This window comes from Crinia signifera, chromosome 6, assembly GCF_055691185.1.
Source record: "Crinia signifera chromosome 6, ASM5569118v1, whole genome shotgun sequence".
NCBI lineage: Eukaryota > Metazoa > Chordata > Amphibia > Anura > Myobatrachidae > Crinia > Crinia signifera.
In genome coordinates, this window is record NC_139222.1 from 144,675,412 (window position 1) to 144,691,547 (window position 16,136).

At 41.5% G+C, this 16,136-nt stretch overlaps 1 protein-coding gene across 2 annotated transcripts in view; it reads left to right on the forward strand.

Annotated features, from left to right (window-relative positions):
• WNK4 (WNK lysine deficient protein kinase 4) overlaps positions 1-16,136 on the forward strand; it is a 176,940-nt gene that overhangs the window by 144,448 nt on the left and 16,356 nt on the right. For both annotated transcript variants that reach the window (XM_083147518.1, XM_083147519.1), the window contains 2 exons: positions 1,436-1,591; positions 7,772-8,682. In XM_083147518.1, the coding sequence (XP_083003644.1) occupies positions 1,436-1,591; positions 7,772-8,682 (1,067 nt within the window). The remainder of the gene's footprint in view (positions 1-1,435; positions 1,592-7,771; positions 8,683-16,136) is intronic.

Genomic DNA, 16,136 nt, shown 5'->3' on the forward strand with positions numbered 1-16,136 from the left:
CGAGCGGGCAGGGGGGGTCCATGCCGGCTTCTGACTGTACCTGCGGCACTTTGTATAAAGCTATTGGCGGTGGGGGGTCCCTGCAGTGAATAAAAAATAACTATCGCTATTCGCTGGGCTATGCGGCGGCTTGGGGAGCGCTGCTGGGTTTGAAAACACTGGCCGCACGCTGATTGGCTGAGATTCAGCCAATCAGCGTGCGGCCAGTGTTTTCAAACCCAGCAGCGCTTCCCGCGCCACCGCATAGCGCTAGTTATTTCTTATTCACTGTAGGGACCCACCGCCAGCTTTATACACAGCGTCGCAGGTACCCGCGCGGCAAGGACACCACTGCATGCTCCTGTCAGACGCCAGCATGGACCCCCCTGCCCGCTCCCCAGATGGCGCAACAGGTACCCCCCGGCACCGGGGCGCCCCCACCCTGACTAACCTGGGGCGCTCCGGTGCCTTGCACCGGCCCTGGTACTAAGCCTTTAAAAAGTGATCAAATGGAGAGTGGTAAACCATTAACCAATAAACTCCTACCTGTAATTTTTCAAACACAGCCTGTGACATGGCATTTAGAAAGTGATTGATTGGTGTTTTAACACTCTCCATTTGATCCCTTTTCAAGCTTAGTACATCTGGACCTATATCGGATGATATATCATCTAGTGTGCACCCGGCTTAAGGGTCATTTTGTCACTAAAAGACTCTATGGGCCAAATGTAATAGGGTGAGAGTTTCAGAAAGTAAGAGATTTTGGGAGAGTTTTCCCCTTTTTTTTAAAGCAGTAATCAATTACACTGCAAAACCAGGTTGATTTTGCCATGTAAATGATTGCTGCTTTAAAAAACATGGGAAAACTCTTCAAAAATCTCTCACTTTCTGAAACTCTCAAACTATTACATTTGGCCCTATATGTGTTTCTGGCTGAATCAGAGGGTGAAATGTAATAGAATGAGAGAATCAGTAAGTGAGAGATTTGGCAAGAAATCTCCAGTTTTTTAAAGCGGCAATCATTTACACTGCAAAACCAGTTTGATTTTGCAGTGTAAATGATTGCCGCTTTAAAAAAACCTGGAGATTTCTTGCCAAATCTCTCACTTACTGATTCTCTCATTCTATTACATTTCACCCAGAATGTCCTGGTATATCGCTCAGTGTGTATGGCCAATATGTGGGTTCATGCAGTCACTAGTGATGCCGTCTGGTCGGCCCTGCTGCACAGCCAACCAGGTCATAACATTTATAACCTAGTACTATGTAAATGAAGGATGGAGCGACCTGTTGCTCTGACCTTCATACATCATTCTTATGTTGGGCCGACATATCAACTGGGGACACATCTGCAGTATACATGAGTTTTAGATTTTAGTTTCCAGTCATTTTAGGGCACCTGTGCTCTATGGAAATGTGTTCCTCATTGTGTACTGTTTTCTTTCTATATTTCTAGATTTAACATGTACAAGTCCCAGCAAAGGACCTGGCTCTCCTGGTCAACTCTACCAGAACAGCCCTGTGATGGACAACGAGGTGTTTGGTACAGCTGGACCTCTAATGGGTGCAACTGACCTCAGACCTAAATCACTTCTACCATCTATGTCCACAGGTACAGTACAGTACAGTACGGGGTAATGCAGTGTTTGGGGCATACGTTAAGGGGTGTGGTCAGTCTCCAGAGGGAGTGTGGCCAGCTGCCACAAAGGCCTGGCTATCCATTAAAGAGAGCATGGGCTGGGCCCCTTGATCTATGTAGTAAATAATGCTAGTCCATGCATGATAATGTACCAGATTACAACAATGCACTGCAGAAAATACACCATAGTCCTGTGCAGGATAAGCTAACATGTATAATTCAAGTACAACATCTAGAACCTGACCCCTCGAGTAGGATGTGGGGCCTCAGGCTTTGGAGCCAACCGGAGGTTTTCCCATACCCCTGTAGTCCAGTCCAACTCTGAATGTCAGATATATAAGAGAGATACAAGTGTAACATGTAATTGCTTGCTTTTCATTTAATATACATGACACAAAGGGGTGATTCTGATTTACACTCTACCCAGCGTGTATGTGCAGGGGAGTGATGTTCAGCGTCTGGGCATGCACAGGCACATTCTAGCAGCAGGGGTGTGGGGTGGCGGCGAGGTGTCGCGCCCAGCGTTTCATGGGTTTTCCCATAAAAACACTGAGCGTTCCCATGGTAATGGGCTGGTGATGCGGGGGTGGGCAGCTGATGTCAGCAGATGTCAGCTGCTCGCCCGCTTCCCGCACAGGGTGCTCGCAAATGTAAGAAACAATAGGGTGTCTTACATCTGTAAGCGCTGGAGAAATCATTCGATGGTTGGTGACCATCAAATGTTTTCGCCCTCGCATCCAAGGCTGCAAATGGATGTTATGTTATGCATAACATCCATTGGCATGCCTGCAGGGATCGCTGCATGCGGGCAGCGTTACATCCACATGCAATGCTGCCAAAATTTGCATTGCGTGTGGACCAGAATAAGGTCCCAAAACTTATATAACTGTGCGGTTTGGCACAGTCTGTTTGAAGTTTGTATGTTTTCCCTGTTTTGCAATGGTTTCCTCCAAATGCCCCAGATAATTTGTTTCTGAGGTAATTAAGACTAGTGTGTGTTTGTGTTATAGGGAATATAGAGTTTGATAGGCAGGGAGGGACTGGGGCTGCTGTCCCACCCTGGCATTTTGTGCACATGTGCTCGTAAAGGTGGTCGTGGTTACCACTCACAGGGGTGCGCCATACACTGAAGGTGCTCACAGGGGCGTGTCATGCGTGCCAAAGGTGTGTGTGCACGTTACAGGAAGCCATGCTCATAAGGTGTGTGCCACGAGTGGGGAGCCTGGCCCCCACACACATGTCGGTTGGGGTGGTGGACAGATAGAGAGTCGGAAGGCTGTGTTCGGCCATCCTGTCTCACTTTGTGGCCGGACCGGCCCACCTGGCCATCGGCATCTCTAGCATTTGCATGAAGTGACAAATGGCGAGTCCAGCCCTGGTTATAGGGAATGCAGAGTGTAAGCTCCTCTGGAGCAGGAATTTATCTGAATGATTAAATATTTTCTTCAAAGTGCCGTGTAATATCTAGCCACTATATAAAAGCCATATAAATTAAATATTAATAAAAAGATAAGTTAAAGTTAATTTTAATGACCAATGGTTCTTTTATCTCCATATATGTCTAGTTTGGTTTTGTTCTTCTAATAAGAAAAACATGACTAATGTAATCACCTTCTCGCCCCTCATTCCTAGGCACACATTTTTCTTTATAATATATTATGGTATATTGTCACCAGATGGTGTAAATATTTTAAAGGAGCCCTAAACCCAGGATTAAAATGCTCAAACATAAATCATAAAGGAAAAATACATTGTTCAGCATTAATCTGACACTTTACTTCAAATCTAGAATAGAATTTCATGCCCACTGCACAACAGATTGCTGAAATTCCTCCTGTATCTTTAGGACAATGTCGTAATATAATACAATACAGGTCAGAGATGTGAAACTACAATCATACAGTGTAAGCACTGTGACATCACTGGCCTTGCACCTATGTACAAAACTATATAGTACATTGTTGCATAGCAAATGTGCCCTTAAAGATGCTACTAAATATTACATTTTAATAAAGTACATTAATATAAATCTTTTCTTGTAGCTAAGGCAGATATTTTTTCTAACAGCCTTAAATATATGTTAAAATCAATTAGGGATTTTACTTTGTTACCTCAAAATACTAATGTGCTGATCACTAGGAGCAATACATAAGGGTATATTCAATGCGGGCGGCGAGGGGGGTTTGTACAGCGAGGATGGATTTTTTGGTGAGGAAAAGCCATCCTCGCCGTCCAACCCCCCTCAACGTATTCAATGTTTTGAAAAAATCACAGCGAGTGAAGGGGAGGGCGTTGAATACACTGATGGCGCTGTATAACTCGTTGTCTGGTGCTCGCCGCCAGCATTGAATATACCCCTTTGCCTATATTCATAGAATTTTAGTCTAATACTGGACAAACATGTAAGGCCTGTTATATTGTTTGTTTGGACACATGGTGTTGTAGGTGGCTCAGAATTTGCAGGTCATAGGGGCAGACCTGTGTAGAGTGCCCCTTCCCCAAACTACACCCCACCCCCGTCCCTCTTCCTGCACATCACACAGGGGACCAAATGTACTAATCTTGAAAAGTGATCAAATGGAGGGTGATAAAGTACCAGCCAATCAGCTGCTGAGCAAGCAACATTCCACTGGCAGATATATATGTAACCTTAGAAGCTTTATTATTATTGTCTTCTTTTTGGGGGGGCGAATCTCTAAAATATATACTTAAAAAACATATTAGTAATTTAATTACTGTAGCTGCTAACAAATAAGTGTTCATGTGGAAGGGAGTATAGATTGCAAGCTCAGCCGGGTCTAAACTATTCTCCAGAATCCCGACACTGTCACATCCTGGTAAGTAATTTTACCCTTCCCTAATTCTAACCCGGTTCTGGCTGCCAGTATTTAGACTGCATCCCTGCATGCACTACATATAACTGATAAATAATAATTATAGAGTAGCACAACACAGTGACTCTGCTTCTTGAGACTGTTAACTTCTGCCAGGAACATATTCTGCCACCTTTTCCATTGTTCGTATTGCAGTTTCCTAATGAACTATTTTGTGTGAATCTTAGAGGCCACTGGGACAGGATGAAGTGTATGCGTGTGTGTGTGTGTGTGTGCGTGTGTGTGTGCGTGTGTGTGTGTGTGTGTGTGTGTGTGTGTGTGTGTGTGGGATGAACAATAGTAGGAAGATGGCTTTAGGTTAATTAAGTCAGTATGTAAGTTTGTGATTAATTGTACATAGCGACCTGTTTATTTATTATTATTATTATTTATTATTACCAGTTATTTATATAGCGCACACATATTCCGCAGCTCTTTACAGAGAAGAGTTGAACACTCACATCGGTCCCTGCCCCAGTGGAGCTTACAATCTATATTCCATAACACATGTACATGCAGACACATTTACTATAGGGTTCATTTTGTTGGGAGCCAATTAACCTATTAGTATATTTTTGGATTGTGGGAGGAAACCGGAGTACCCGGAGGAAACCCACACAAGCACGGGGAGAGCATAAAAACTCTGCACAGTTAGTGCCATGGTGGGAATTGAACCCATGACCTCAGTGCTGTGGGGCAGCCTCAGTGCTGTGGGGCACTGTTGGATAGACCAGGAAAGTGAAAAGCCTCTAAAGCTCATATTTACTTGTCTACATTTTACTTCACTCCTTCGGGAGATCTTGGATGTGGTGACACAGTTGGGGAGGTGTGAGGAACATGGCGTGGGAGCTGCATCATTTAAATGTCATTATTTTTTACCCCTGACATTTTTTCAGGTCTAATTGGATATCCCTCTATGAGGAAGCTTTATCAAATCTTGGAGAGAGATAAAGTGGAGCTGTTGCCCATACTAACCAATCAGCTTCTGTCATTATACATTTCAGGTTGTGCTAGTAAAATGACAGAAGCTGCTTGGTTGCTATAAGCAGGTTTTCACTTATTTCTCATCAAGATCTAGTGAATTTTCCCCTAAGTAATTGTACTGCATCACCCTATATAATAAAAGGACGATTCTGCTCCTCACCTCTATTGGGGGAATTCCAGCCACTGACATTAATGTTTTGTTGTTCTGTCATTTTGATGGGCTGGTAACAAGCAGCGGCGCCAAGAGGGGGTGCTCGTCTTCTCAGCCCTCCTTGCCTGTCAGCTACCTTTTACGTTGTTTGGGCTGCAGCCTTCCTCTGTCTGCAGTGGAGAGGGTTGGTGGCAATCACCCTGATCACACCCCCTCCTGATCTTGTCCTAGCTGAGGCACATAATTGCGTCCTACTGTAAAGTGCTTCACAGTGCCATAATACTCTTTTTAATCCGATTTTTGGGAAAGAATGCGTGGTCACACCCCATTCCATAAGGACATGCTCCCCCCCATTACATGCTCTTGGCCACGCTGTCTACGGCCATATTAAAGTAGTATGTTGTATAAACTGTCGAGCATTGATAGTAATAAAACATCAATTGTATAAAAACATTCCCTTTTCATTTTGTTCTAAGTAAACAAAGTATTTATGCATTATATGTTTGAGCATAGGGAACCATTTATTAATGAGTGGTAAAACTCATTGTGGGCAAGATGTTTTAAGCCTTAAAAAGTGATAAAATGGAGAGTGATAAGTGACCAACCAATGGCTGTTATTTTATAACTCTCCATTTGATCACTCTTTGAAGCTTAGTACATCTGTCTCTGTGTATGATAAAACTCAATGTTTATGATAAGTGGTGCTTTAGGCAATCAGCCCAAAACTGTCATTTTCAAACACATGACAGTTAGGATCTGTTTAGCCAGATCACAACTACCTTCATGGTCGCAAGTTTGGTAAATAACTTAAGATGGTCCGGACTTAAAATGCAGATAATTTGACATATATATTTGTGTTCATTATTGGTATCTCTTTAATATAGATCACTTGTTTTATTAGTTTAGCGGTCATTTAACTCCTGTCAAAGTATAATAATTTAGTGGCATTCTCCTTTAAGCATCATTATGACGAAGAACATACTCCATTACATTTTAGATGTCATTTAAAATAGCTTTAGGGTAATAGTGAACTGTAATAGTTTTCTTTTTTCTCTTTTTGTTTGAACAGAGAATCAACCTTGCATAAACCTGTACATTTGGTATTCACATGTATGGCTGCAGGTGATAGGACTACCAGTTTTGCAACTTTTGCCCATAAAGTCATGCAAAACTCTTTTTGCAAAATTCCACTAGGGGAAACTTGCACGGTTTATGGAACTGAATTATGCAATGATATAAAAATTGCAGGGTGTCCATTAACCCCTTTGAGTGGCAAAATCTCTGTGCGCGATGTTCAAACTATCCACTAAAAATGCCAGCGTCACTCACATTTGTTATATAATTTCACGTAAAAAATGTTGTGTAAAAAAAAATATATTTCCTATATAAGGTAACAATTACAGGTCATGATGAATAAACATATTTGCTTGGCAATTTCAACACTTATTCTATCAAATTCACTTGGCACTCAAAGGATTAATACATTTCTGTAAATATCTGACCTGTTTGCCTTACTTATGGGCCCTACACACATAGCGATGTGTTGGGCTTCCTAGCTATGCAGTGCTGTCACTCAGCCCACACACAGAGAGAGCCGTCAGCGATGTGTGCTGAGCGTGCTGACAGCGCCATTGTTCTTCCAGTAGAGAACACTGGCAACCAGAGAGATTGATGGACACCGACCATCAATCTCGGTCAGCGACGCGCGGGGACACGCATTGCTGTCGCTATAGCCCCCAAACACACACACTGATGTAGGGGCATTTTCTAAGCGACTTTGGGCCAAACTATGCAAAGTCACTTAGAAAATGCCTTAATAGCGGCATGTGTGTAGGCCCTATTAGAATGTTACCAAAAATGTGAAATGATACAACATCTTTTTTATTTTGTTAATATTGTTAAATGTATTTTGTTTTATGTTGTGTGTGTGGGTGTGTGTTTTATTTTGCTGTTGGTATTATGCGATTGTGAAACCATACACATTGCACTAGTGTGAAGAGAACAAATCAACTGGTGACATAATAAAAATAAAGATGTAAACTGTGACTTTTTGTACAGCTCTTCCCGTGTTTGTATTGTATATAATGCTTTGCTCTTTCTTGATCTTCAGATGTGTGTTGTGACAGTCATTTTCTTCCCTTCCAGGGTCTCCAATGGCTGCTAGTAGAACCTGGCCTTCTTTTGAAACTACATCAAGCCCAGCTGTACCTTTCTCAACAAGCTATTCCATGCCATCTTCTCAGACTTTTCCTCCTGCCACTTTTAACTCAATGCACAGCGGCAATTACCTTTCTTCTATGCCCCAACACATGATGTCTTCATCTTCTGCAGGGCACATGAGCTCTCATAATTCTGTGTTTCCTAACATGATGAATCATTCTGACAATCAGGGGAATGCTTTACAGCATATGCTGAATAGTGGGATGGTGCAACAGAATATGAATAATGCTTTAGCATCTAGTGTTTCACCTGGCACCCAGTGGTCTCCAACAGCACCCATGTTTTCCTTGGCTAATGTCTTATCCCTTGCTATGAGTATGGCCCAGACCTTATTACCAGTGGGATCAACTGCTACAACACAGCCTCAAGGGATGCCTCCTGGTGGGCATGTATTTCCTCAGCCAATGTCTGGCCACATACACTCTCCTCTGATGTATCCAACAAGTTATTCTCAGCCTCAAAGTCCAGTCAAGGATTTCCATGGTCAGTGCCCTTATGTGTATCCTGGATCCACACATGCTGGTGGGATGTTCTATCAGAATATGCCAGGTCAAACTTTTTCTAGTCTGGGTGGCACTTTTTCTCAGCCTTTTGTTCCCCCAGAACCTGTGCCACACAGTGGAATGTTTTCTCAACAAGTGCCACCTACAAGCATGGCAGGATACCCTCAGAGACCTCCTCAACTGATGGAAGTGCCATCTTCTCCTGGGATTGTGAAGGACTTACCAGAACTGCAGTCAGGAATAGGAGACTTCAGCGAGGTGACATCAGCCACAACTGGAAACCAAGTTGCAGAAGCATCAATATGTGTGGCGGGACAGACCATGAACAAACCTGTAAGCATTAGCTTTTAATGCATGAGGTGATATAAAACCTTCATGTCTGGACAAGAAAAAAAGTCATAAAGGGTTCAGTTCCTGCTAGCAATTTATTTTTTTAATATTAAAGGCCGGTGGTAAACTGTTGTTCAACTCATATGTTCAATAGTATGATGCACCGTCTCTGGGTTCCATGTTGCCATGAGCACAGCATGACCAAGATATTCATAGAAATAAATGCACTTAGCCGTATGTACTAATCATATGCATAAATAGAAATGCCTACATAATAAATGGGTATACTTGTAATTTTTTTTTTAAGTTGGGACTTTTGGAATGCACTGTAGTATAATGAGATGGGGTTTGCTCTGATCACTGTACCATAAATAGGATGGTGTCCTATGGAAGGGACAGCAATTGGAATTGCATGGAACTCTACAGGAACCAAAAAAGTGGATCATTCCTGTTACATGAAATGAATCCCAGCCGTGGAAGTGACATAAATTGGCAAAATCATATAATATTTATATTGCATTTACTTGCTTTAACTGCAAACCTAACAAGGCTTTTGCTGACTTGCTCACTTGGCTTAGAAAGGATGGACCCCATAAACATGACATTAATTTCTTATTTTGATGCTAGCAAGGACTGAACCTTTAGCTTTATTAATTCTGTGTAATAATTATATGCATCGTGCTGCTACTTTGAGGCTCATTACACCGATGTTACTGCCTATCCATTTGCAAATGAATGGTAAACCTATCTTCTTTGAGGAAATTATTGAATCCTTTGCAAAGCATACTGCTAAGGATGAAAAACACCGTGATGGGAATGTAATAGGGTATGTGAATCAGAAAGTGAGAGATTTGGTTAGAATTCTCCATTTTTTTAAAAGCGGCAATCATTTACCTGGCAAAATCAATATGGTTTCGCGGTGTTATTGATTGCAGCTTTAAAAAAAAAAACTTGCAGAATTCCCACCAAATCTCTTATTTTCTGATTCTCATGCCCTATTACCCCCTCCATATATCATGTGCCCATGGGCAGTTACTGTAGCTGCTAGTTGTAATGTTCATGTGCACAAGCAGTATGTTTTACATAGGGTGATATGATTCCTCTTTCAAGGTTTACCGTGGGGACCTTAGATGGGGTCACAGGGAAATAACTGTATATTCTGTTTACCTTAATGAGCTGCTGTCACGTGGGATTCTTCTCATTTTCTAATTTAATGCACTACATCAAAACTACCTATATACTGTACTATCACTTTATCCCCAAATACACTTTCTTTATGTCTCTTCCCTTTTTGTTTGCTGACCCCTTATGCTCATGCATGGGGAAAGGAGGGGACAGATTGACATCCTAGAGGATTTAATAGAAAGATATATGCTGCTACCATTGCTGTTATACTTTTGATAACTGTGCTGATACATGGGTTTATGTTATATATATATATATATATATATATATATACATATATATGTATATATATATATACCTTGCTGCTTGCCCAGGAGCATTCCTTCGTGTGGAACAAGATATAGATGTGTATGGAGACCAGTGATGAGGCAGCCCTCAAAAGTGCTATCTTTATTGCCAATGTTTCTGGAGTGTGCCCCTTTCTCAAGCCTTACAACAAGGCCTGAAACTTGGCCAATAAAGATAGCACTTTTTCACTTTAAAGAACATCTCTGAGTGCCATCTCACCACTGGTCGGTCTCTCTCTCTCTCTCTCTCTCTCTCTCTCTCTCTCTCTCTCTCTCTCTCTCTCTCTCTCTCTCTATATATATATATATATATATATATATATATATATATATATATAGACTAATATATAATTGTAGTTTTAGCTTTTTGTAAGCTATCTTTTGCTGCGGTTTGATGTCCTTGAGATAACTGGGTGCAATTCTTCACAGTGTGCCTCAGTGGATAACAAGAAGCACAGTTATTAATCATGGAGAGCACTGATCGCTGATTGAGTCCTAATACCACAAAAACTGGTGCAAAGGTGTAGGGTGCTCTAACCCTACCAAAACGTTGGATAACAATAGTGATTTTATTGTTAATGTTTAGAGAAAAAAGTTGCAATCAGTTACAGCACTTTTCTCTGAGCACCAGTTTCCATTATATTCCAAAAAGCAGATCTGAGATCTGTTCCTTGTCCCGTTGGACTACAGATAAGAGATTAGTTCAGGATAATGTAGACCGCCTTGAAAGCATCTGGCCATTTACTACTTTCATGAGGTTTTCAGTATAATAACAAAAAAGTTTACTCTAAATGAGGGGGTAACACTTTCTCTGTTTTAGAGGCAAAAGGATTGCTGTGGCTTTATTTTATTTTTTATTTAAATTTTTACATTATATTGCAAATCAGCACTGCCATATCAGAAACATCTCATATTGTACATATAATAATTAAATGCAAATATAAGACTATATAGATAGATTGTGTCCTTATACACCCAGAACTTTTATGCTATATGGTATGAGCGGCAACATAGGTTAGCGCCACAGATGGCTGATTTTTGCACTTTGGTGTCTTTTTTCGCACCACAGACAGAAACAATCAGCATTGTAGTGTGCTAGAAGCTTAGTGTTGTGTGGCTATCCTACGTGCCTTTGTCATACTAGCTGCAGTCTCTTGCCTCTCTCAGACTAGCATTCCTGTCCCATTGTGATAGCATGCACTGCTACTAGTGAGGTACAGGATATTCATACATTTTTCACAGTGTCATGATTTGCAGTGTATCCGAATGGCTGACAGACAGTGCTCAACATGGTCAAAAGGTTGACACAAGCAATAGATCGATATGACAATGGTCAATGCATGAAAAGGTCGACATGTATTTTTCACAATTTCTTTACATTTTTCTGACTTTTTTACACTTTACCATCTACGCGAACTCCGATTGGGAATGGTAAAATGACACATGCGCAGTGAGGCACCTGGCATGAAGCATGGTGAGCAATGTTTGTTATAGAACATGGTAAACTAATGTCCAAGTTCTGAGATCTCAACATTGACACCAAACACACGTTGACCTTTTCATGCATCAAACCTAATGAATGTCGACCTAGACATTCAGCCTGATTCAGACCTGATCGCTAAGCTGCTTTTTTAAGCAAATGTTAAATGCAAAACCATGCTGCACTGGAGATGGGGCAGATGTTACATGTGCAGAAAGAGTTACATTTGGGTTTGTTGTTGTGTATGGAAATGTGATTGTGTCCTTATACTGCAGATAACATTTCCATACCCCGTGTTACACTACAAAATAATAATAGAATGTGGAAAGTATGTTGTTCTTTCTCACATTAGTAATAATCATTTATTAAACACACTTATTTATTTAATTGCTAGGAATATAGACTACAAATGTACACTATTTATCAATGCTTTTAGATTTGATAGAAATATGTGTTGAGAATAAACGTGCTGCTGCTGCTGCTGCTGCTGGGCTACTTGTAGCAGGATGATTAGTAAGATGCTGGAATGCATTAATGCTTGTGGATGTAGGCGGTACCATTGCATTGATTACGCCTGAGATCTGGCTTGGTGCCTGGCTATTCAATCATCTTTTTCAGGGTAAATCCTTGCTGCAGTGTGTTTGATAATAAGCGCTCATTGTGAGGCCTGTGCATAAGGTTACATCAGGTCATTAAAAAGGACTTGTTTATTTGTTTTGCACCTTATAGCTATTTGTATGTGAAGAATACATAAATATACTTTAAGTAAAATGGTCAATTTACAGAAAAGATTTAACTGGTGAAATAACAACCCATGGAATATATAACTGATTTTTACATGTCTGAACTTTGGGGCCGATTCAGCCCCTGCCCCAATAGTCGGGGTTTGCACATGCTCGTCACTGACTTCTGACTTATTGGTGGCAGCACCTTCACCCTTCCATACCAGCACCATTATGCACACATCATTCAGTACAGGACCCCCCCCCCCCCTTATAACATTGCTATGAGTTTAATACTGTACGTATTAACATGCATAAATACAAGTAATCCATCATATTAGAGGACCACAGTGGATGTCTCCAGTCCAGCTGAAAGCAGTATTCCACCTTCAGATAATTTAGTGTGCCTTCTGCAACTTGTACTATACATTGGTTTCCTTACCACCTTCCCTTCATGTGGGGGATTCAGTCACCAGCAAAAACCATCTCGCATATCGAAGCTCGGATCCACACAAAAGGGCAACTATGTCTATATAGACAGTAAATATGCCAACACCTAATAATTGACACGCACAAGGTCGACTTTGACAAAATGTTGACACAAACAAGGTCAACAGAGACAAAAGGCCATCACAAGCAACATGTCGACATGGTAATGAAAAGGTAACATGAGTTTTTCACATTTTTTTGTTGTCAGTATCGACACCTTTGCATGTGGCCTCCCAATTAGTGTTTCACGTACCCTCGCATTGATCGCCACATGCTTCCGGGCTGGTGCCTCGCTCTTCTATCGCTGAGCTTGCCACAGTTTCCCAAATGGAGTCCACGTGGATCGGAAAGCATAAAAAAGGCCAAAAATTTTTAAAAATCATAAAGAAATATATAAATTGTTGACCATTGCCATGCCGACCTTTTGTCAATGTCAACATTGTGCATGTCAGTTTTTAGCAATGTTGACTTTTTGTTGTCTGTCTATCTAGACACTGTAGATCTATCAACCTGATACCCAAAAGATCTTGCTTCCCTATGGGGTAGCAAACATTTTTGGGTGAGATCTGGCACTCATAAAGCGTTGCTGTTTCTGAACGGATTCACCAGTAACTGCATCCCGTCTTATGTATATATCTAATCAGACCCTGGGGCTCCCTGTGTGGTAAGAGCACAGTGGAGCTTATGGCAAGCTGTGTGCCAGGCTCGCTATGCAGCTGGTCACCATCATGCTGTTGTGACGGGTGTATTGTTCTGTGGATGCCTGGAGCAATTAGTTTATTTAAAAAAAAAAAATGTTTTTGCCTTAAAACTAATTGCTGTTTTAACTCTATCTGGAATCAAGCTGGGACCAGGAAATTACAGCCTATTGTATGTGAGGCATTTTAATTGATGCCTCGGAACAAACTACCGAATGTGCCACATATACAGTATATAAGCCAGCAAACAAAAGTAAAATAGAAATAACAGTTATCTCATTTCTCCACTACATCATCACTTACTATGAAATAACACATCACCATAAACATTATGCTAAACATATTGGCTAGAAAGTTACTATTAGCAAACACAAGACTCAATATATGAATTAAAAAAACTGTAAAAGAAATGCAGTAGTTATCGGGGTTATTCAGACCTGATTGCACAGCTGTGTATTCGCAGGCCGAGCGATAAACTAACAACTGCGCATGCACACAGCTCATAGTACACATGCACGAGGCCATGATGCGATAAAATCCTACTACTTTTTAATCCCTGGCCATAGACAAGTTGATTGACATAAAGCCAGCTTTGGTGGGTGGTAAATAGCCGTTTTCTGGGATAATTGATGTCTGCTGAACATGCAAGTCAATGTAGCTATATAGCCAGATGACCCGCATGATCAGCGGGTGCCCGTGATGTCACTTACCGATATCGTATAACCATATCTTTCAGTGTGTGCACAATATCAGAATCCGCGACCACTCCTGATATTGTTAATTCTATCATCCGTGGCCCCGATCACCTAGTAAGTGTATAGATGAATGGAGAGAAGTTAGCCAGCCAAAAATTGGTAAATGGCCCCTGCTTATTTCCCTTGCTGAGCCAACGACCATTATGTGCTTCCATTTATTATACTTAATGTGTTTAAGAATTTTAATAAATGTTTGTTTGTTTGTTTGTTTTTTAAGCCCAATCATCATGTATACTAAATATGAAGCTGATTGTTTATTTTTGCTAATCTGGATGTCATTGTGACACTCATAACATATTAAACTAAGAAAATTCTAATTTTACATTTATTTTTACTTTTTGGACAATTAATTTCACAAATAAAACCTAGAATTAATTTGTTTCTGACCATTGTTTTAGCCTGAGGATTAATATGTGTAGTGAATGTGTTAAGGGAAAATGACTAAAATGGGAGGTTGCCCATAGCAACATCGGATGTGAAATATAACTCCCATTTTAGTAAATTCCCCCTTAACATTACCTCAGACATTGTGTTTGCTTGGAGAGGAACAGGGGAATCTACATGTGAGAGGGGTTGCTATTGGCTAGTTCCTTCCTCATAATCTGGCCCTGCTGCAGGGAGCAATAATCCCAGCCACTGTTTCACAGAATCATACTTCCCAACTGTCCCGATTTTAGCCTGGGCAGATTTGGTAAATCTTATGTGCAGCCTAGAGGCAGGCAGGGGATGCAGTGTATGGGAAGCCGGGTGTCGGAGGGAGTTGAGTGGGGCAGGCAGGGGGCTGCAAGCAGAGTTGGGCAGGAAAGGCAATGGGCGCACTGGGCTGGGCGGTGAATGCCGCAAACAGAGAACCGGGCAGGGGAGGCAGTGGGCCAGGCGGTAAATGCTGCGAGGGGACCGCGGTAAATGCTGCGAGGGGACCAGAGAGCTGGGCAGCATGGTCCCCTTGCCGCCCAGTGCGCCCACTGCCTTTCTACGTCCCCTGCCTGGCTTTCTGCTTGCAGCCCCCTGCTTGGCTCACGGCTCCCTCCGCCTGCAGCTTGCCGGGAGCTGCATACGATTTATCACATGCAAAACTTGGCACGTGAAGTGCCAAATTGTGTGTAATCGACCACCAACCAGTTAGGAAATTGGAAAATTTACAGCATGCCATGGTTACATGATGTGGAGGTGGGTTGCACCTATATTCATGGCAATGTGTTGTAAAAGCTTAATTGAATTTGTTCAATGGGATATATAAGACACTTCAGTGTTATCAATGGTATAATCAACACAATTTATGCAAATATTTAATAAACTCATAACCTTTTATTGGGAAGAAAACTAATTAATTTACATGCAATTTGCATTCAAATGCATCAGCTGTCAATGGCACTGGAAATACTGCTATGTAACTCCCTATGTAACTCCCTATGTAACTCCCTATGTATGTCATACTGGTCCCTACTTCCTATAAACAGCAAGCAGTATAACCGGCTTAAGACAATGGGCGAGACCTACTAACCTTAAAGAAAAGTGATCAAATGGACAGTGATCGACCACCACCCAATTAGCTCCTAATTGTCATATTTAAAACACAGCCTGTGACATGACAGTTCGATTATTGGCTGGTAGTTTATCACTCTCCATTTTATCACTTTACAAGCTTAGTACATCTGGCCCAATGTTGGCATGATATGTTAATCTATGCATGGGAAGTCTCACTTCAGTTGGAGTGAACTAGAGGACTTCTCATGTGTACTACTTTGAGGAAAACCAACGTGGACACTGGATGGTCCTGTATCACTATAGGATCTGCCCCAGCGCATCAATGACAGCCAGTCATCTTTGGGAATTTATTA